The following is a 21,675-nucleotide window of genomic DNA, read 5'->3' on the forward strand; positions in this document are numbered from 1 at the left end:
CATGGAGATAGGGAGCAGCTGAGGACTCTAGATTCATGGCAAGAGAGGGACTGAGAGCTGGCAGCAAAGAGGCAGACTTGCACAGTGTGCCCTTTGGTGGTGTAAATTATTATATATGCCTGAGTGTGTTTTAAAAAAAAAGAGCTAAAATGAATAGAGAGAAATACTGTTAACTGATGTGATGGTACATAGAGAGGATTATAATCATTGTAATGAAACAAGTTGTATGATTTGTTGAATGTAAAACTGATGATCTGCCCTGTAAACTTTCACTAAATTCTCAATAAAAACATAAAAAAAAAGAAAAAGAAAAAGAATGTGCCCGGTAAAATAATCTGCTCCAAGTGTAATCCAGACGTTACAGCTCCACTCCCTAGTTATTTGTCTCTAATACAGATGCTATCTTGGCTTTATGAGACACTTCCATCAAACTACCAGAGTAAGCAATAAAATTTGTCCCCATGCCACGATTTTATGTAGTAAAAAGTGGTAAGAAAAGAAACTCCGTATGTCCTCCTAAATTTAGTTGACAGGGATCTGCTAGAAAAATTCAATGCAAATATATGTCAGTTCTCATGAAACATAAGACCTTCTCGTGATGCCACTAAAACTTGTCAAAATATATTTTTGCATGAATAGGAAAAAAAAAAGTTTTGTCACCTGCATCTTTAAATATAATGATATAAAACAAAAATTTCAAAATGTTAATCTATGATTGCCCACTTTTGTCCTAATTCCCAAGGTTTGGACAGCCCTAGACATTTTTATGACTTTTAGGGGATTCAAGTAATCAGAACACAGAGGGCCTGGTTTCCTGGGGGTCATAAGATAAAACCCAGGTGCCTGTGGATGTGTGGATGCACATTTTTCTGAGTAGGGTCTTATGCTTCTCAAAGGGATCCTGTGTTCCAAAAGTTAATGGCCACTGGGTTAGAGAACATTTGTTATTCTTGTTACAAAAATCAAACTTCAGGATCATCAAGAAGGAAGGACATGAGTGGAGTGGCAACAGCAGAGATGATGGCATGGAGAGATAGAGCAGCTGTGGACTCCAGGCCCATCCATGAACTGAGTAAGGCTATGTGCTCCCTTGCAAAATGTGCCTTTTGGACATTTAAATGAATAATTTTTTTTTGTTTTATATGTGTATATCAAATATCTTTATTTATTTGTAAAAAATAAGATGTAAAAGGGAAACCAAAGGGAGGCAGCAGGATAACTGTTGTTGCAGGGAGGGGATTGTAATCATTGAGATGAAACAAAACATACTATTGGTTGAAAGTAAAGCTGATGATCTTGTCTGTTAACCTTCACTCAATTCACAATAAAAAGTTAAGAAAAAAAGAAGTTGCTTAGATTGTGGTAGTTTACTAGAGAAGTGACTTAAGTCTCTGATTCATGATTTCAATGGGGGTTTTAGCGGACTGAAAAAAAATAGGGGTTCCAAAATGTCTTAGCTTTATTTCTGTTAGTATTAATAGTTATACATTTCTTAATTGTATGTTACAGTGGTGTACTGAGGGACAAAGTGAAAGGCACTCAGCATAGTAACCTATCAGTAATTTTAACCCCTGCAAAACTCCACAGCAAAGTGCCCACTGATCAAATAAATTCAGCTCTACAGTAACAGGTAATTGGCTCTCTCACCTTCCCCCTGGCATCTGGGATCTTCTCAGTTCAGTGGGCACTTTTTGTACATTACCCTTCTTGTCTTTTTTGTGGTAGTAAAAAACAATCGAGAAACACTTTCCTAAAAACATCTGAGGTAGCATTTTATAGATGATGAAACTATTAAGAACTAGCATGAAGTCACAAGCAGGGCCAGGATTAGAACCCATGCCTGTGCCTTCATTACTGCGTTATGCTGCTTCCAAATGACCTGATTCTTATCACCTTGTACTTCTTTCATCTAATTCCATGACAATTCAGTTGGTATTTTCAATTCCATCTTGTATTTAACTCACTACTTACCAGTAGCTCTGAGGACTTGAGAGGGACCTTTCAGTTTCCTGCTCAGACTCACTCTTTTCAGGACCATTCACTGTGGGTTTACAGAGTTGACTCTTCTGGTGCTGACGGATCATTTCTGCCAAGGTCTCCTGGACTTCAGTAATGGTTCTCTGTGAGTTTTGGAGACTGGCATGCCCTTCTGAAATGAGATCCTTACAAGCACTCAGCATGCGCTCACTTTCTTCTGTGAGTCTCAAGTCCAGATCTGGAGGCCTGTGTAGCTCTGGCTGACAAGGTGCCACAGGGTCAGCTTCATCAGGGCTGGCACCATCTAACTGCTGGTTGTGCTCAATGGTTTTCCTTCTGTGATCAACACTTACCCACACACTGGATTCAGAATAAGGCCCAGACAGAGACCACCAGAATTCATACAGACGTCCATAAGTAAAAAAGGCCTCTAAACTTTTAAAAGCTGATGTGCTAGGGGACTGATGGTCACCCAGTTTCTCTCTTAGGTGGTCACAGCCTAGGAGAAGAAGAGAAGGACTTGGGGTTGTGTCTTTCTTTGGCTGCCAGAAACCTGGCTTCCTGTCATCCAAGAGGAACTCATTCTATCTGTCTCACTGACACTGACTTAAGTCATGTTCCTATAGTGTCTCTGAAAAATCAAAACCATCTAGTTCAATGGGTAATCTTGCAGTCCAAGGAGTTTTGTTGTACTTCTCCATTCTTTGGCATCCCTGAGTGGTGCAGTCAATGTGCTCAGCTACTAACCATAAAGTTAGGAGTTAAGAGTCCACCCAGAGGCACCTATGAAAAACAGTCTGGTGATCTACTTCTGAACAATTAGCCACTGAAAACTTATGGAGCAGAGTTCCATTCTGACACACATGGGGTCATCATGTTTTGGTGGTCTCCACTGCTTCTTGTCTTTTTAAAATTACACTTACCATTTCAACCATTTTTACACGTACAATCCAGTCACACCAGACACACCTCCCATGTTGCACACCCATCACCACTATTCCATTCTTACTTAGTTAGATGTGACATGACTCTCTCTCACAGTAACTATGCTCCAAGTGTGTTGGTGGCTATAAGAATAATGGCTTCGTGATTCTGGCTATCTCTTAATTTTCTGCTAAAATGACCTAACTGGCCACTCTCTTCCAAGAATATCTACGCTCCTGGTGTTACACTAATGGGGTGGCAATTATAGCATTCACTAGTGGGTATGCACCAGGCAGAGGTAGTAGGCATTTACCCTCAGGAAGAAAGACACAGTAGATTTCCTGCATGATGGTGAAGTTTCCTGAATCATAACTCCGGACCACAGCTCGAAGCAGTGCCTTCACAGCCTCATCCCAGGAGGCCACCTGTTGGCTCAGCACTGCCAAGGTCAAGTCATGGCAAATGTGAAGCAGGAGCTGGAAAAGGAATCAAGACTCTCAGTTACACATCTGCCCAAAGCAGGCACCTGTTGTTAAGTGCCATCAAGTTAGTTCTAACTCACAGAGACCCTGTATAGGTTTTCCAAGGAGTGGTTGGTGGGTTTGAACCACCAACCTTGTGGTTAGCAATCCAGTGCTGATCCTACAGCATCACACAAGGACTCCAAAGCAGGAACTGAAGACACCAGAAATGTTCCTACTGACTGCCCTTGGAAACAAGTGCATACAAAAGTTATATTTAACAAAGGGCTTCCTATCAAACTTCATACTTAGCTGCACAGGAACACATACTGTCTGGTGTTAAACTCTTCATGATCAGAAACTGCCTTGATATTTGCACTTAAGCAAAACAAAAAGTGTATTTCTCGAACTTATACAAAAGCGATGAATTCTTCTTTGTTTTAAAAACTAAACAAAAAAATAGAGGTATAATTAAAACAAAAGTTTATTAAGTGAGCAATTTGATGGAAAAACATATACTCTATAACTACCGCCACAATCAAGGCATAGAACATTTTCACCAACCCAAGATATTTTCCTGTGTTCCTATTTAGACAATCCTCTCTGCTCAATCCTTAGCAACCATTGATTTGGTTTTTTGTTACTGTATGGTGCTATAGGATTAGCACTATACTGCTAACTGCAAGGTCAAACCCACCAGCTGCTCCTCAGAAACTCTATACAGGGTTGATCTGATCAGAACCAACTCAACAGCACTTATCAACAACAACTGCAATTCTGTCTTTTCTAGAATTCACATAAATGGAATCACAGAGTATACAGTCTTTCATGTCTTGGTTCCTTCACTTAGTATATAATCCTTAGGAGATCACTGATATTTTGTGTCCCAAAGTACTATACCATTTGAGGAAATCTTGTTCCTCAAAAAAGTAGATGTCTCCTCTTGTTTTAAAAGGAAAAAGTACGTAAGTTGAAGTATAATAATAAATATCATAGCGTAGTGGTTATGAATCGGGCTGCAAACTTCAGGGTCAGCAGTTCAAAACTACCAGCTGTTCTGCAGGAGAAAGATGAGGCTTTCCACTCCTGTAAAGATTTACAGCCTCAGAAAACCCGTACAGGGTCGCTATGAGTCGGAACCGACTCCACGGCACATAACAACAACAACATAGCAATTAAAATGCATCAACGTGATTTCTTTTTATCAATATGGAGCTGACAAACAATGAAATAAGCAAATTACAAAAATAATAAATGTGGTATAATATAGGAGTTGTCTTTGGTGAAGGGGCCTGAGGAAGAGAACAAGGTGGACATCTATTTATCTTTCAAGTTGTATTTCCTCCACACACACAAAAAGAAATCCTGTTAAGCAAAAAAATGATAAAATATGAACATTTACCTCTGGTGTGTTGGGTACCTTATATAAAAAAGTGAACCTAAGATGAACTTCAAAGCTACTGGGCTTTAATTAATCTGAAATACTAAGTGGCATTCAGATTCTTCCCCTATTACATTAGATATGATGAAGAAGGTCTTGCTGCTAAGTGAGTATCTTGTGCTGGGACAATGTGTTACCTGTTTGGAGGGAGTGTTATTTGTAGCAGATGGGTACTTTATGCTTTGCAGCTTCTGAAATTCTGCCTGATACTGCTCCGGGGTGTCCAGACCAAAGGTGTTCTTCCACACAGCAGTCACTCTCTCCCTGAAGGGTCTGTCTGGGGCTGTAGTCCAAGCATGGTAAGAGGAAGAGCTTCTGCATTCTGAAAGCTGCCTTTCCTCCAGATGCTTGGACAGCAGCTCAAGAAGGCAAAATACCAGTCTCTGCCCCTGGAACCCAACGACAAAGGAGAGGAGTTGTTACATAAGAGAATGGACAGAAATCCATGACAATTTATTTAAACTACACACAGGCCAGCCATATAACATTTGTGGCCCAGTCGGGAGTAAAGATGGGCTACACACATCAGATTCTCACAGTCCCTATTCCAATATGGCCAAAAAAGCTGATATCATAATAAAATGTACTAAAAGGCTACAGCTTTTCTTGCTTTATTAAGAATGCTGTTTAAGAGAAAGAATGAAATGCCAGTAACCATTCTGGAAATACATTTTTGGATTTGAATAAATTTAAAACTCTTCTAGATTTGGTATTTGCTAAATAATAAACCAAGTGACATTATCTTTGAGGGGTTAATATTTTTGCCTCCATTTTTATTTACAGTTTCCAGAAAGCTGCTTCGTCACCTAGCAATTTCCTTAGGCTTTGGCGATTCAGCTAGGAAGCGACTTTAGTCCCAATTAATCTGCTAGAGAGATGGAGGAACTTAAAAAAGTGAATGTTAGAATCCGCCAAGTGTAGTCATCTCAAATGGACCAAGTGTTTACATGTTTCAGAAACAAAACGAGAGTGCGATACTTTATTAACAGCCTCAGTTCTGATGTGTGAGAATAGGCAGTAGCCGATTATTCATTTTTAACCAGATGGGAATAAAAGAGCACTCTGATTGTCCCACACTTCTTTACAGCTTTCAGCTGATGAGGGGTGCTATCGGTAGGGCAGTTTGATTTCTATTAAAGTCCAGTCCCTGACCATCTTCAAAGCTCACACTGATGACATCTTTGAAGCAACACTCAATTACCAATCCAGGTTCAGGACTGACTGAAATTTATTTATAGATGATATTCACAAACTGATTTGTTGTTAAGTGCCATCGAGTTGGTTCTGACAAATAGCGACCCTGTATTTCCAAGGAGTGGCTGGTGAGTTTGAACTGCCGAATTTCCAGTTCAAACTGATCTTGTGGTCCAGTGCTTATCCTATAGTGCTACACCAAGATTCCTCACAAACTGATGAGTAATGGGGAATAACATGATTTGAATATGGTAATGAATAAGCCACTGTACTTCAAAAATAGGTGTATGACCAGGGTTTGCTCGATACTGGTAAGGATTATCTGTCAAATTGGTCTAGCTTATGCTCTTGGAGTATTCACTTGGAATTCAATCAACTAGGGCAAGGAGATGAAATACTGACCTTTAGACTTTCATGGAGTTGCAGGGCTTCCTGGGCTCCCACCCAATTCTTGGCCAGAAGTAGCTCTTGGGCACACCTGAGAGCCAGTGAAGCAGACAACTCCTCCTCTCCTACAATTGCAGCCAACTCTGCAGCTGTTCGTAGTGACGCTGCATCTCCCTTTTTGGCCAAAACTTTGGCTGCATCGTAAGTGGAAGCGGCCCCTAAATAGCTACAACATAAAATCCAACCAAGTGTCATAAACAAGTTCTCATTCCTTAAAGGATTGAATCACATCTTTCCATTTGCTGTGCCTTGTGGACCTTCCTGTGGTCCAAGTGTATTACTGTCTCAGCTCCTGTTAAGTCTGTGTGGTCAACACAACTTACCAGAGAGACTATACATAGCTGAGGACATAAAGGAAACCTTAATATTTGTTAAAATGAACTAAAACAGGGGAACAATTCCTTCCATTTTCCTTGACTGATAACACCAGGGTTTCGAACAGATTGTTCCCAGTTCAGATATGACTGATAGAAAAAAACTGGAATGGAACTGAATTTATATAACATGGGTGTGCCAGCACAGTAATCAGAACAGGAAATATTACAGATCACTGCCCTGCTAGAAATGAAATCTTCCTCCTAGAAAACAAGGGCAGCAACCCAACCTCTTGACTGGCAGAGTCAGAAACAATGGTGCATGACTCAAAGATGGTGGCTGACTGCGTGAATGTCTCATTCCACAGTCCTGGCAATAATCCAATCTCCCGCATCAGCTCCTGAAAGGAATCACAATGCCAATTCCAACTAATTCATTCCAGGGTTTCGACCTGTAACTTTTTTTTTCTGTTCTGGTATACCCACATTTTATAAATTACCTTCAGTTCCAGTTACACTGCATCAGCCAGGACTGAACCAGTTTGAAGACTTCTTAGCTTGCTACTCAAGTTTCACCATAATCATGGTGATTTCTATAAATACCAGTTAGCTAGATCCCCTGTCTTAAGAAGATACACTTTTCAATGTTCTTCTTGGCTTAAACTCTTCAAAGATGGGAGCTCTCTGGTTTTTCTTGGGCTTACCATTTGGCTGCCATGGCATAATGACCATCTTTTTCTAGGATGGCTCCCCAGCTAAGGTACAGGTCTTTCAGGATTGGGTCCTCTGGGCGCAGCCGGGCCTTGGCAATAGCAATAGCTTCCCTGGAGGCAAGAATAGGCATTAACCAAAACAAAAAGGCTCTTCTTTATGAAGTCCTAGGAGAGGCTGCAATATAGGACAAACTGTCCCATTTGTGTTACATGTATTATTCTAACTTCCTATAAAAGACACTTCATTCCTTAGTTACACAGGCAATTTAAAATACTGCACTCAGTTCTTCACTGGGGTCAGCAGTTCTGGAGTCCCCAAGACCCTTTTGAGGAGTATATTAGCTCAATCTATTTTTCTAATAATGCCAAGAAATTATTTGCCTTTTCCACTGTATTTATGTTTGTACTCATTGTGCAAAAAAGAGAAAAACAAAAACATTTGGTGAAAACTGGGATCCTAGCAAGAAATAAAAAGCAAATGTCCTTACGAAGCAGTTAAGTTCATTAAATCCCTTGAGCACACATCTTTTTAGAAGCCTGTGTGACAAAATGGGACAGCACACAAAGCACTTCTGTGCATTCAGGAAAGGTATGCACAGTGGAATCGAGAGCTGAACAAGCTGCACTCCCGCTTCCTGTCCCCGAAATCCCATTTCTGCTTGAAAGGATGACTAACAGGCAAAAATAAATACTCAGAGGTAGGTATTTGGCAGATCTTTTCTAAAAAATGAACAAAGACCACTGCTTCATGGAAGACAAACAAGTGTTTGTTACCAATGGTTAAAATTTTAGCATTTAAGTAAAACTCAGCATTTTGGAAGCTGTGGCTGACACTGAACTTGAGTGCTTCCCACTGTGCCCCACAATGAGCGTGCACATACACACACCTGTAGAAATGGTTCGACTTGAGCAGTTCCACTGCTTCATACACTTTATGGACAGAAAGAAGATGAGAGGCAGCCTTGACGTACTGATCCTGAAAACATAGCTGCTTGGCAAAAGCTTCCACGGCCCACAGCCACACATTGTAGCCAGCTTAAAAAAAAATTAAAAAGTAAGATGGTGGATTAAGGAAAAAAACAAAACAAAACAAAAAAAACAGATACACTTGAATGGGAAAATGCCCTTCTTTCCACAGCCACTGAATTGAGAATATTTAGATGTGATTTCAACTGCCATTAAGATCATCTGCCTCCCCATAACCCCTACATTTTGAAACATAAATGGTTGCTTTGATTATACACAACATGGCACAAAAGGGCCTGGAAGTCGGTAACGCCAACATTACTTGATATGCATACTAGTAGTTATAAAAGTGTACTAAATTTGCGAAAGTCAATATACACTTATGGTCTGTGAAATTTCCTCTTGCTATAGTATACTTGGAACCGACTCGATGGCACTTAACAACAACATAATGTACTTGAATAAAAAGATAAAGAACAAAACAAAAAACTGAGCATGGCATAAAAGAAAGGCTTCCTTGTAAACCTTTACATAATTTACAAAAAGTTAAAAATATAAAATAAAATCAGTTTTAAAAAAGAAAAAGAAAGGTTTCCTTCTTATCCTGGTACACCTCCCCTAACCCCAAATCCTTTCCAGGGCGGCAACTATTATTACTAGTTTCTTTCGAAGCCACTATAAAAAGTCTATATACAGCCACATATGACTAACTATTATATATTCTGTTATGCATCGACACCTTGATTCTTCTCATTTTCATTTGCAGCTCCATTCCATGAGACCAGACAGCTGCAACACTCTTTTGGCATCCATATGCGTGCCTACTGCATGGATATACATGATATTGCTGTGATGTAGTCAGTCTCTTACTTATGGATTGGTTCCTAGTATCTTTTGCTACACAATAGTTCTGCAATGATAGTCCCTATATCTTTGCTCAGTTTGTGTTAATCATATATATAGATAAATTTCTACAATTAGGATGGCTGGGTCAAAGGTCACATTAAATGTTAAGAGACATGACCATACTGTCCTACAGGGGTTTTCACTAGTAACCTGTATATTTTAGAGAACCCGGGTGAGGTTGGGAAGTGTTAATTTATTAGTTAGTCTACACAATTGTCTTTGTGATTTTGAGCTCAAGATCAGTCATGCCAAGAGATGTTCAGTGGTTGTATCTTAGAGATGACAGTGCTTTTGTTGGAAAGAACATACCCACTGGTGCCATTGCCACAAGACTGTCTGTCAGCTCCCCTCTTTCTGCTGCTGTCTGGAGAATACCTTTCAGGTCTCCTTTCCAAAGCATGAGCTGGTGAAATAACTCTGGGTGGCCATTTTCTAAATGACCTTTTCCTGTATGGAAGAATGAATGTATGAAACATCTTCGAAATGAATAAGTAGTACACTCACTAGTACACCCACTCACTCACTGCTGGGCAAATCAACCAGAGTTGATGATCATTCTGGTGGTGGTTGGTGGATAGGTGTTGTGGAGTCATAGCGACCCTGCATATAGGGGTTCCGAGGCTGTAAATCTTTATGGAGCAGAAAGCCTCATCTTTCCCCTTGGAATGGTTTATAGTTTTGAACTGGTGACCTTGAGGTTAGCAGCCTGACTCGTAACCACTTTACTACCAGAACTCCTTTTATAAAAAGCTTGTGGAAAAATGGAATGAAAAGATAATACAAATCTACACGAATTTTTTAAAGCCCCTCATATGTTTAAAGCCTTCTACCAGAAGCACGAGGGTGTATGTGAGTAAGTAAACCATAGAATTCAAAACTTATTGGTTAACAAGCAAAGTTAGGGACTCCTGATGTGGCGCTGCGGTTTAATGCGCTGGACTGCAAAGCCGGATTAAACCTCAAGGTCAGCAGTTCAAGCTCACCAGCTGCTCCTCGGAAACCCTGTAAGCTATGGTTCAGAACCAACTTGATGGCACTTAACAACAACAAAGTTAGCCATTACAACGTGGGTGGCAGCCATAAAAGATGCATTTGTTGGTAGCTGCTGTTGAGTCGATTCAAACTCATGGTGACTCCATGTGTTGTGAAGTAGAACTGTGCTCCACAGGGTTCCCTTGGCTGTAACTGTAAGGGAGGCTTACCACCAAGCCTTTCCTTCCACAGTACTACTAGCTAGACTTGAAATACCTTAACTTTAGGCTACCAGTCAAGTGCATTCTGTTTGCACCACCCAGGGACCAGTACAAAGTATCTGGGGAGGTTAAAGATGAAGAGATTGGTTGACTCACCTTCAGCCTCAATCATTTTGTATAAGGCAGCCCTGTCTGTGAAAAGCCCCAGGTGAAATCTGTCCTCAAGATCAGCAAACACATTCTCATTTGACTCTGTTCAGTTAGAAAGACAAAAAGCAAATAAAGTAGTTATACAGATTGCACTTTTCTATCCAATTATTTCTGAACTAATGTCCAGAATACCTATTCAGATACTCAAAAAAGAGCTCTCCCTGTGCCCAAGTTTACCTTCACAAAGACCCCGACCGCTTAAAAAGGTAGCAAAATATTTAAAGAGTTAAGCTTATCAAAAAAAAGAAAAAAGAAAAAAAAAGAAACAGCTAAGGCTTGGCAAAATCCAATGAGACAATAAGATTTATAATATGTTCAATGAAAGACTTGGGAGTAAAAGTGGAACTTTAAAAGTCTTCCCAAATTCAGGAAGACCGCTTAAGGGAAATGTTGTTGTTGTTGTTAAGTGCCGTCGAGTCGGTTCCGACCCATAGCGACCCTGTACAAGGTTTCCGAGGGAAATAAGACCCAATATATCCAGACTACACTCCCAGCTAAGGTTACTCAAGGTATAAGTAGATTTGTGTTATCTTTCAGTAACCCAGAAATTAACTGGAACTTAATCCAACAGCATTTTAGGAGGTTGTGGAACAATATACACTTGTCTGGGGATATTCATCAGCTACATGCTCAAATTTATGATATAAGTAATTCTCAAAGTGAACACTGCGTGGCTATCCATTTGCTACCCATGCTAGAGAATAAGATCCCCTAAGAACTGGATTGAACCTCAGCATAGTGATCCTGCTTGGTCACCTTAGAGCAGGTGGTGGGCCGGCAACGTCGGGCGCATGGGGTCCCCAGCTGATCTCCTCCCTCCCTGCCTTCCTCGGATGGCGGCTGTTTATGCTGGACGTGTGGCCAGAGACGGGTAAGGATCACGTGGAACCTCAGCTACTTAAGACAGAGACATTGCCATGCTGCAATGAGTCTCAATGACTGGTAAGACTGAGGAATTCGCACTGACCACCTAAGACAGGCAGCGTCCCTTAAACAATCAATAAATAAGGAGGACTCAGATGCAGACAGCACAGACCCGGTCAGGAGGCCAAGCCCCTGTGGGCCCAAGTGTTGTTGACCGTCCAAACCATAGGCTCTGAGGATCAGACTCTAGCCACCTAGTAGACATAACAAACTGTCCCTCATCTGATTATTCAGTAATGCTTGTTAGTAATCTCATACATGAGCCCTGGATATCCACAGACAAATGTAAAAACCTCCCCGAAAAGCCGAGACTGTAAATTCCAATAAGCCAAGTCCCCCCCCATCCAAAAAAAAAAAAAAAAGCTAAAGAGGATAGAGAGAAACACTGTAAACTGATGATATATGGAGGGGATAATAATCAATGTAATGAAACAAGCTATATGAATGGTTGAATGTGAAGCTGATAATGTGCCCTGTAAACTTTCACTCAATGCAAAATAAAAACATTTAATTAAAAAAAAAAAAGTCTTCCCAAATTCAACATGTATTTAAATGTGTTTAAAAACCAAAACAACATCCCCCCCCCCCCAAAAAAAATCACCTATTAAGTAATGCCCTTAACAGTCACTGGAATCAGTAATTCAATCTTCATTCCGTTATTTAAAAAGTCAATTAATTTTCCAACAGGGTAAATAATGTAAATGGCTAATTGTATAAATTATGGAAAGTTATCTTAGAGTTTAAAAAGAGGACACTATGTATAAAAGTGAAGTCCTAGTGTGGTGCTCTGGGTTAATGTGCTGGACTGCAAAGTCTGTTTGATCTGCAAGGTTGGTTCAAGCTCACCAGCTGCTCCTTGGAAAGCCTGTACAGGTTTGCTATGGGTACGAACCAACTCGATGGCACTTAACAGTAACAACAACAACAATGTAAAAAAGCAAAATCTATCTCTGGAGAGAGACAAAGCCCTGATAACAGTGTGAGCCCTAGGGAGAAGTAGGGGATAGGGTGTCAGGGGTGAAAGATGTGCTTCCTCTCGTTTTTTTTACACTGCTTGAATTTCATTCCATCATGTGTCCTTTTTCAAGACGTAAATTTAAAAAAAAGATGTCAGAGTTGCTCAAACATAAAAATTGTTACGTGCTGTTGAGTCAGTTTCAACTCATAGTCACCCTGAATAGGTTTCCAAGGAGCAGCTGGTGAGTTTGAACTGCCGACTTTGTGGTTCGCAGTCCAGGGCTGATTCTAGAGCACCACACCAGGATTGTTTATCCTAGTGGGCATTAAATGAGGGTTTTAAAAAACACAAACCAAAACACTCCATAAATAAAATTTATATTCGAGTATTTTTTTAAAGGGTATGTTTTTACGGATATATTTTCAAAAAGCAAACTGTTCAATTAAAAAAAAAAAATTGCTGATGTGCCAATTCACATGGATAGATTTCAGCAATATACCAAACCTGACACACACAAGTGCCTCAAGATACCTAGACTGATAACACTATATGCGGAACACTACATCTCAAAGGATTCCTGGTATGGCACTGGAGGATAATGCACTGGACTGCAAGGTGGGTAGTTCAAACTCACCAGGCACTCTTTGGAAACCCTATACATGGTTGCTGTGAGTACACATCTCAAAGAGTATCACTGACAGTGGGTCAGAATGAGGAGGGTGCAGGTGGGAGCAACATGGCTGAAAAAGCAAGTACAAATATAGATAACAATCTTGGGAAATTTTTCCCTCCACCGTTTGACAAATAGGCAGGGTCAGTCCCCACATCATGGATGGACCAAAAAGTGTATTTTTGTACCTTTGGAGAGTTTTGCAGTTGCTAGTACCAGACAGTCCTGATGAAGCTCCTCTTTGGACCTGTGGTCCAGGCTTGTACTCAGTGGAAGCATAGAACGAGCTTTCCTCTTCTTGATTAAGGCTTCTAAAATGGAATAAAGTTATATGCCGGCTGACCCAAACCTACTGGATGGATGTTACTGGGTTTATAAAGATCTTTCTCCAATAAAGAAGGTTCCAAACAAAGCATTATCAACCAATACAAAACTACACTTCAAGTTATCAAATAAGCATTTTAAAGCATGACCCTGGATTTAAAAAACATCAAAGCACCTTCAAAATATTTAAAACTTAACAACAACAAAAGAAAAAGAAAATCCCCAATTTTGAGCATTCAGTTGCATGCAATATCTTAAGATACTTGAACAAAATATTTCAATATTCAATACCAACCTGGTTTCTCTTTAGTTGCTTCCTTTTTTGGCAAAGTGACTTTGTTATTAATGACTTTTGACTTTTCCAAGCTTAAGGAAGCTGGAGAGTAGACAATTGGCTCTCTAGAAACTGTCAGGAGGGCAAAGGAAAGAAAAAAAAAATTCAAAGCACAATGTCTGATCTAGTTCTTTTCCAAAATATGAGCTACACCAGTCTTAATGACTTGATCTCATCAATCACCAAACAATGAGAAACTTTAGAAAGGACGTTATCTGTGGTCTCTCCTTTCCTACCTCACAAACTGTTTGAGCCCAGGTACCTATAAGTGTATTACTTAGAACGTTGATCTAAGGAAAAGTTATAAGGTACTAGATTCCACAACTTTATAACATAGATCCAGTAATCCCCAAATTTTGATTAGATTACAAAATACTTTCTATACATTTAGGTGACAAAGTACTAATTGCCTATTTAGTTGTACAAACAAAGAAAAACTTTACTATTAGAAAATATTATGTATAGTTGATATGGAGTTAAAATTCTGAACACACACAACCATGAACTTAAAAACAAAAACATGTTATCGATTACCAGGGACAAAAAAAATTCTTGTAACCATTTTGTAATAAAACATACTTTGATGAATCCAAAATATGTATCGATTAAACTTTTAGTTTACCCAAAATGTGGGTACAATTGACAGCCCTTGGGATAAAAAAAGCTCAGTACTGTATATTTTGTCCAGTTTAATTGTGTGACAACATTATTTAAAAAATTATGTATAAGTCATGGCTTCTATTTATATTGTTTGCTATTTAACCATCTATTTTAACAGGTCACAGGCACCTGAACACTAAGTTAAATATATAACATAATAATAAAAGTGCTAAAATTTCAGCCAGTAACATTTTTTTTCTCTTCAAACAGGCAACAGGCTGCATTCCTGGAAATGCGTGATGAAACTGAAAGACTGCTTTGTGAGCACTGCTACTAAAGCTTCACAGACCGGAAGGAACTAATCACCCACTTGGAATTTTTTTTTGGCAAGAAGACAGCAGTCAGGACTGAGTTAAAGGTAGGAGCAAGAACGTGAAAGTTCCCAAAGTGACAGCTGGTTCTCTAGATCAGGTATTTGCCAAGTCAAATGACAGGGACAAACCCTCACTGAACACACAACAAAAAAGATTGCATGATGATGATGTAATATGCACAGATATGTATACTAAGAAGCCCTGGTGATGCTGCTAACTGCACGGCAACAGTTCAAACCTGCTAGCTGCTCTGCGGGACAAAGATGAAGCTCTCTGCTCCCATAAAGATTTATAGTCTCCAAAATCCAATACAGGGTTATTACAAGTGGAATCGACCTGAGGGCAGTGGGTTTGGTTTATATGTATACTATCCTGGCTTCACTTTGTCCCACAGTCTTAGCCTACTCAACTAAAGAAGTAGTCTCAACAGAACTTCACTATTTCCAACCCAACCACCCACTAGATTCCCTTACAGATGTCAGGTGTTAGAGGCTAAAAGAATGCCTTAAAACAAAACAAAAAAGAGTGCAGTTTCCAGGGCACCAAAGACACTGAGGTAAGCAGTTGGTAAAACAGGTCAGAGGTATAAAGGTTTCAAATTGGACACGAATCCAGGTTCATTTCCTTGACCTGATGAAGGAATCCAGTGTGGGTAAACACATACCCTTGGAAGCCAGGCTGCAGGGCACTTCCGGCTCTGGTGCTTCCTCCTCCTCCTCCTCCTGGTCGGACACTCCATTTTCAACAGGCCCCCAGTTCTCCTTTAGGCTCTCTTCTTCATTCCCATCAAACGACTCATGCTTCATGGGCACTCTCAAGGTGGGCTTTTTCTTCTTTTTGGGTTTTGACTTAAGTTGAAAGAGTCTCTTTTTTTCTAGTTCAATACTCTTTTTGCCTGTAGGAATCATGAATTAAAAACACACAAAAAAGAAAGATTAAAGTTTGCATTTTTGGTTTAAAAGCAGTCTAGGACATGATCTTCAATACTGCATTGCTCTTCTTTTTGGTAACATTCTTGCCCTTTCCCTTCCTCTCCAATGAATTTCAGTTAATAGTAATAAAAAGACTATTAATTTGAAGAGCTTTTGCAACTCCATGTGCCATGGAGTTGGCTCTGACTCCAAGGCTATAAATCTTTATGGGAGCAGGAAGCCTCATCTTTCTTCTGTGGAGTGGCTGGTAGATTCGTACCATTAACCTTGAAGTTAGCTGTCCAAGCATTAAGCCACTACGCTACCATGGCTCCTTCCCATTCATCAGGAACTCATTTAAATCAACATGGACTCTTAAATTTCCATTTAAGGCTATGATGCACTACTATTATATTTATTTTGGTGGTTTAAAGATTTGTGTCATTGGCTTATTTCTAAATCTACTTTATTGAGATAGAATTTTATACAATAGAATACTCTTTACAGAGAATGTATAGTCTTTCGTATTGGCTTCTTTAGATCAGTATACTTGTTTTTTGAAGAGTCTTCTACATTGTGTTTATCACTACTTGTTGTTTGTTAAGTGCTGTCAAGTCAGTCTGACTCATAGCAATCCTGTATAGTTTCCGAGGAATGGCTGGTAGACTTGAACAAATGACCTTGCGGTCCAGCTCATTATCCTGCAGCGCCACTTGATTTTTATGGCAGAGCAGAATTCTACTGTAGGGGATCCCTCACAACTGACTGGTCCAAGGATGGACATCTGGGTTGTACCCAGTTTTTGATCACTACAGGTAAAGCTGCTATGAACATATGAACATCCTATACAAATCTTTACATGCACAAATCATTTCACTTCTTTGGGAAAAGCCCTAGTTGTTTAATATGTTGTCTAGTTTTCTAGTTAAGGAGCTCTGGTAGCGTAGTGGTTATAAATCGGGCTGTGAACCTTTAAGGTCAGCAGTTCGAAACTACCAGCCATTCCGTGGGAGAATGAGACTTTCTGCTCCCTTAAAGATTTATAGCCTCAGAAACCCTGTACAGAGTCGCTATGAGTCGGAACCGACTCCACAGCACATAACTACCACCTCCAGTTTTCTAGTTACGACTTGGTAAGTATCTTACCTGCTAATCTTTCATAGACAGATATGGAGTTGTTTTTACTCAAATTAAAAGTGTAGTAGGTTTGGTCAGTGGGAGCCTCTCAGTAAGTCAGAATCTTTGTCCTTTTGAAATTTGGGTATTGCTCTGTGGCCCTTCCTGGCTGCCTTCCTTCATTGGGCTTCAAGTCCCTACTAGACCACCACTACTGACCCACACAAATAGCTAACTTGGTTGATCCAACTCAATTATTAAGGAAGAGGAAAAGACAGCCAAGTGAGCATTTTATGGGTTCCAGGCTCTGACTGACCTTGAGGAGGTCGGGAATGCTCCTGCATGGAAATAAGCCATTTGTACACACAGAAGTCATCTGCCCCTGAGTAGATGCAGTCTGGATCCAAAGGGGACCACTCCACACAAAGCAGTCGCCCTCGATGGCCTCGGAAATTGCACAGAGGCTCTTCCCGCAGAGCATCCCACACCTAAAACCACAGTTCACATCACAGAACAGAAAAGTTTTGGTTAGTCTACTGTTTTGCAGTATGCATTTTTTCAATATTTCAAATCTTGTCTCTCATTTCCTCATATGATTTATACTTTTCTCTTGAGTGCTCAATTTCTGAGTGCTACCCTGCAGAATGAGGAAATCATCAGACAATCTGTTTGATATCTCATGCGAGTAAAGTTATACTAAAGGTAATACAGAAATGGCTACAAGCATACATTGACAGAGAACTTCCAGGGGTTCAAGCTGGATTCAGAAGAGGCCGTGGAACAAGAGGTATCATTGCTGATGTCCGATGGATCTTGGCTGAAAGCAGAGAACATCAGAAAGACGTTTACCTGTGCTTTATTGACTATACAAAGGCTTTTGATTGTGTGGATCATGACAAGCTATGGACAACATTGCGAAGTATGAGTATTCCGGAACACTTAATTGTGCTCATGAGAAATCTGTACCTAGGCCAAGAAGCAGTTGTTCGAACAGAACACGGGAACACTGAATGTTTTAAAATTAAGAAAGGTATGCAACAAGGTTGTATTATTTCACCATACTTATTCAACCTGTATGTTGAGCAAATAATCCGAGAAGCTGGGTTCTATGAAGAAAAATGTGGCATCAGAATTGGAAGAAGACTCATTAACAACCTGCAATATGCAGACGATACAACCTTGCTTGCTGAAAGTGAAGAGGACTTAAAACATTTACTGATGAAGATCAAAGAGCACAGCCTTCGATATGGATTACATTTCAATGTCAAGAAAACAAAAATCCTCACCACTGGACCAATAAACAATATTCTTATCAATGGACAAAAGATTGAAGTTGTCAAGGACTTCATTCTTCCTGGATCAACTATCAACACTCACAGAAGCAGCAGTCAAGAGACAGATGACGTACTGCACTAGGCAAGTCTACTGCACAAAACCTTTTTAAAGTGTTGAAGAGCAAAGATGTCAGCTTGAGGACTAAGATGCACCTGATCCAAGCCATGGTGTTTTCAATAACCACATATGCATGCGAAAGCTGGACAGTAAATAAGGAAGACGGTAGAAGAATTGATGCCTTTGAGTTATGGTGTTGGAGGAGAATATTGTAAGTGCCATGGGCTGCCAAAAGAACCAAAGATCCGTTTTGGAAGAAATGCAGCCAGAGTGCTCCTCAGAGGCCAAGATGGTCAAACTTCATCTCTCATACTTTGGACATATTGTCAGGAGGGACCAGTCGCTGCAGAAGGATATCATATTTGGTAAGGTGGAGGGTCAGAAAAAAGAGGAAGACCCCCAACGAGAGGGATTGGCCAAGTGGCAGCATCGATGGACTCAAGCATGGCAACAGGAGTGAGGTTGACCCAGGACCATGCAGTGTTTCGTTCTTCTATGCATAAGGTTGCTATGGGTCGGTACTGACTTGATGGCACCTAACAACATTATTTATGGGAGCTTTATGTGCTCAGGGCTTTAGAGGTGCTCCTATGGGAATAATTTTGTGTGAGCTCACCGATGCCCCATGGGTTTCAGTATTCCATACCAGTACTGTATATTAATTTTGGGCCTGTAAATTATGGCATCAAGAAGAGGATGCTAACTCAGAGGCTCCATGGTCCTGTTAAAGTTGTTTTTTCACAGGTGATTCTTCAGTAGCCAAGTTCCTGGGCAAATGCTCAATTTCCTTGTCATCTCCTGAATTCTTCCACTCCCCATTTCAGAGAGGCAGTCTTCAGGGCTTCCAGCTTTGTGCAGATACTTGAATTACAACTCAACACCAAGACAGACAGCCTGACTCAGAGCACCAGCTCCTAAGGCCTTTTCCAGTTCTATTATCCTAAACTCCTGCCTCACACCTCTGGCTTGAGAAGCTCATCTTTATGCTTCAGAATTTGGAGATTTCTGACTTACCAACTTATTACTAAAAGTTATTTTTGTTATTAGTCAATACTTCTGTGTTTGAGTAAGAGCATTCTGCACATCCATGTAACTCACATATTGGTAAGTCAAAACGGAATCTTTATTTTTGAAATGTTAGAATTTAGATAGTTCCTCTATCAGCATTTTTCCTTTCATCTAAAGTAAAAACCTGACTGTAACCTGCCCAAGGCCCAGATACATGAAATAAAACAAAAACGTATTCAAGTGCCCAGGAAAAAACCCCTTTCTGTGGAAAATGGTGCTTAGGTTTAGGAGAGATAACCATACACAGAGAATACCCCAGAGGGTCAAGAACTTAATAGTACCTGGGCTGTTCCATCGTAGGAAGCAGACACCAGCCGCCCATCGTGATGTGGGCTCCAAGCCAGGCTGGTAATCTTTGCTGTGTGCCCTGAGAGGGTCCGGTAGGGCTCTGTAATGGTTACTGGGGAGTCCAGATTGCTCTCTAAAAGGCAAGGGGAACATGTCATTGCTACCAGTTAGTGAAAAAGACCTATTGACTCATAAAGAACAGTGTCACCAGGGCCAAAGTAAAGAACTTGCCACAGACTACCCAGGAGACTTTAGCAGGCAACCTTGTCCTGGTGGTTGAGAGAATGGGCTAACCTACAGGTACGTGGCAAACCCGCAGAAGCCATTAAATGCCACCAACATGAAAATAATGCCACTGGATGCAATACCAAGAAGGATGTATCATCACTTAACACAAAAGTGTTCTTTTAAGTACATAGCAATGCAAACCTATATACTAACATATATATACAAAAGAGCTTCAAAATGTAATAATTCTACTTTTTCAGGAATTTTTTTTAAACATCCTCATGTATGTAAGTTAGTACATATGTAAAGAGTCCTGGTGTGGCTATGCAGGATAAGCAATGGACTGCTAACTACAAAATCAGCAGTTCAAACCCACCAGCCACTTCTTGGAAACCCTACACAGGGTTGTAATGAATTGGAACAGACTAGATGGCACTTAGCATATAGGTAAAACTGAGAAAACATCCTGTTATTTATAGTAAGCTGCTAACACTGGTTACTACTGAGAAATGAACTTGTGGGGAAACTTTATTAACATTTTTATCATGTTTGGAAGAATGTAATAACTAAGATAAATGTATTACTTTTGACAGCAGAAGAATAATTAAAATACTATTTATTTTAATGGCCCAAATACAAAGGTACACGGATTAAACAGAAAGTAGCTAAACACCCTCCCCGATATGGAAGAAATGAAAGTTACCTATAACAGTCTTCAGATTGTGCACGTAAATGACAGCATTGTTGGACCCTGAAGCCATAAGATAGCCCAGCTCTGGCTGGCTGCCATGCTCATGATGCCAGCTAATGGTATTCACAAGCTTGTGATGTTGCTGGATGGTGCAGATCAATTTCAAGTTGGGGACCTGAAATATTTCTATTGATCTATAAAACACAGGACAAGAAAGATGAATGATGAAATTATAGGCAAATGCACAGATACTCCCCTTATCCCATCAGTCATGAAGAGTGAAATGGAACAGGATAGAGAACCCTATCTACCAAAGTAAAAGTCAGTCTCTCATAAAGAACTAGGTCCAAAAGCTGTTCTGGCAAAGAAACACATTTAGCCTTTAAAAACCCTATCTCTGGTAAGTGGTATTCATGAGACTTGCAATAAAAGGTGGTAGAGAAAAGTTAAAAAATGAATTGCTGCTGAGCCCTGGACTCAAAGCGGAACCATGTAATACAGATGAGAGCTGCTCCAAAGTTTCCTTAGCCAGGTCTTTCTTCCATCGAGTCACAGGGTTAATTTAAGACACCAATCTTTAACTTAGCAAGTCAACTGCAAACCATTTGTGTGATCCAGGCTCTTTGTTAAGTGTCATCGAGCTGGTTCTGACTAATAGCGACCTTGTATAGGGTTTCAAAGGAGCAGCTGGTGATTTGAACTGACAACCTTGTAGTTTGCAATCCAGTGCTGATCCTACAGCACCATACCACAAGTCCATCCAGCCTTCTCAGGCTTACTTTAAAAAAAAAAAAAAAAAAGGATTTAGGTAGGTCGATGATGCACAAGATGAGCATTCTATAAGGCTTAAGAGAACCCTAGAAAGAACAGTATAGCCCAAATACTCTCTTTGGACATTGAAAATATCCCAAATAATTCAAAGCGACCCTGGATCACCAAGGATAGTAAGGATAAAGCAGAAAACCAAAAACAAGCAGGCTTCTCTATCTAGCAGTACAGATGGCAGTAACCAGCTTGTGATCAAATAAATATACATGCAATTACAAAGTCT

At 40.1% G+C, this 21,675-nt stretch overlaps 1 protein-coding gene across 1 annotated transcript in view; it reads right to left on the bottom strand.

Moving 5' to 3' along the window:
* GEMIN5 (gem (nuclear organelle) associated protein 5) overlaps window positions 1-21,675 on the bottom strand; it is a 50,211-nt gene that overhangs the window by 1,537 nt on the left and 26,999 nt on the right. Inside the window, 14 exon segments of the mRNA XM_006863953.1 lie at window positions 1,972-2,476; window positions 3,215-3,377; window positions 4,941-5,192; window positions 6,400-6,610; window positions 7,463-7,582; window positions 8,359-8,506; window positions 9,653-9,790; window positions 10,693-10,788; window positions 13,487-13,609; window positions 13,918-14,028; window positions 15,595-15,825; window positions 17,274-17,445; window positions 19,699-19,838; window positions 20,637-20,818. Coding sequence (XP_006864015.1) covers window positions 1,972-2,476; window positions 3,215-3,377; window positions 4,941-5,192; window positions 6,400-6,610; window positions 7,463-7,582; window positions 8,359-8,506; window positions 9,653-9,790; window positions 10,693-10,788; window positions 13,487-13,609; window positions 13,918-14,028; window positions 15,595-15,825; window positions 17,274-17,445; window positions 19,699-19,838; window positions 20,637-20,818 — 2,592 coding nt within the window.

Source organism: Chrysochloris asiatica, unplaced genomic scaffold (genome assembly GCF_000296735.1).
Source record: "Chrysochloris asiatica unplaced genomic scaffold, ChrAsi1.0 scaffold00057, whole genome shotgun sequence".
Taxonomy (NCBI): domain Eukaryota; kingdom Metazoa; phylum Chordata; class Mammalia; order Afrosoricida; family Chrysochloridae; genus Chrysochloris; species Chrysochloris asiatica.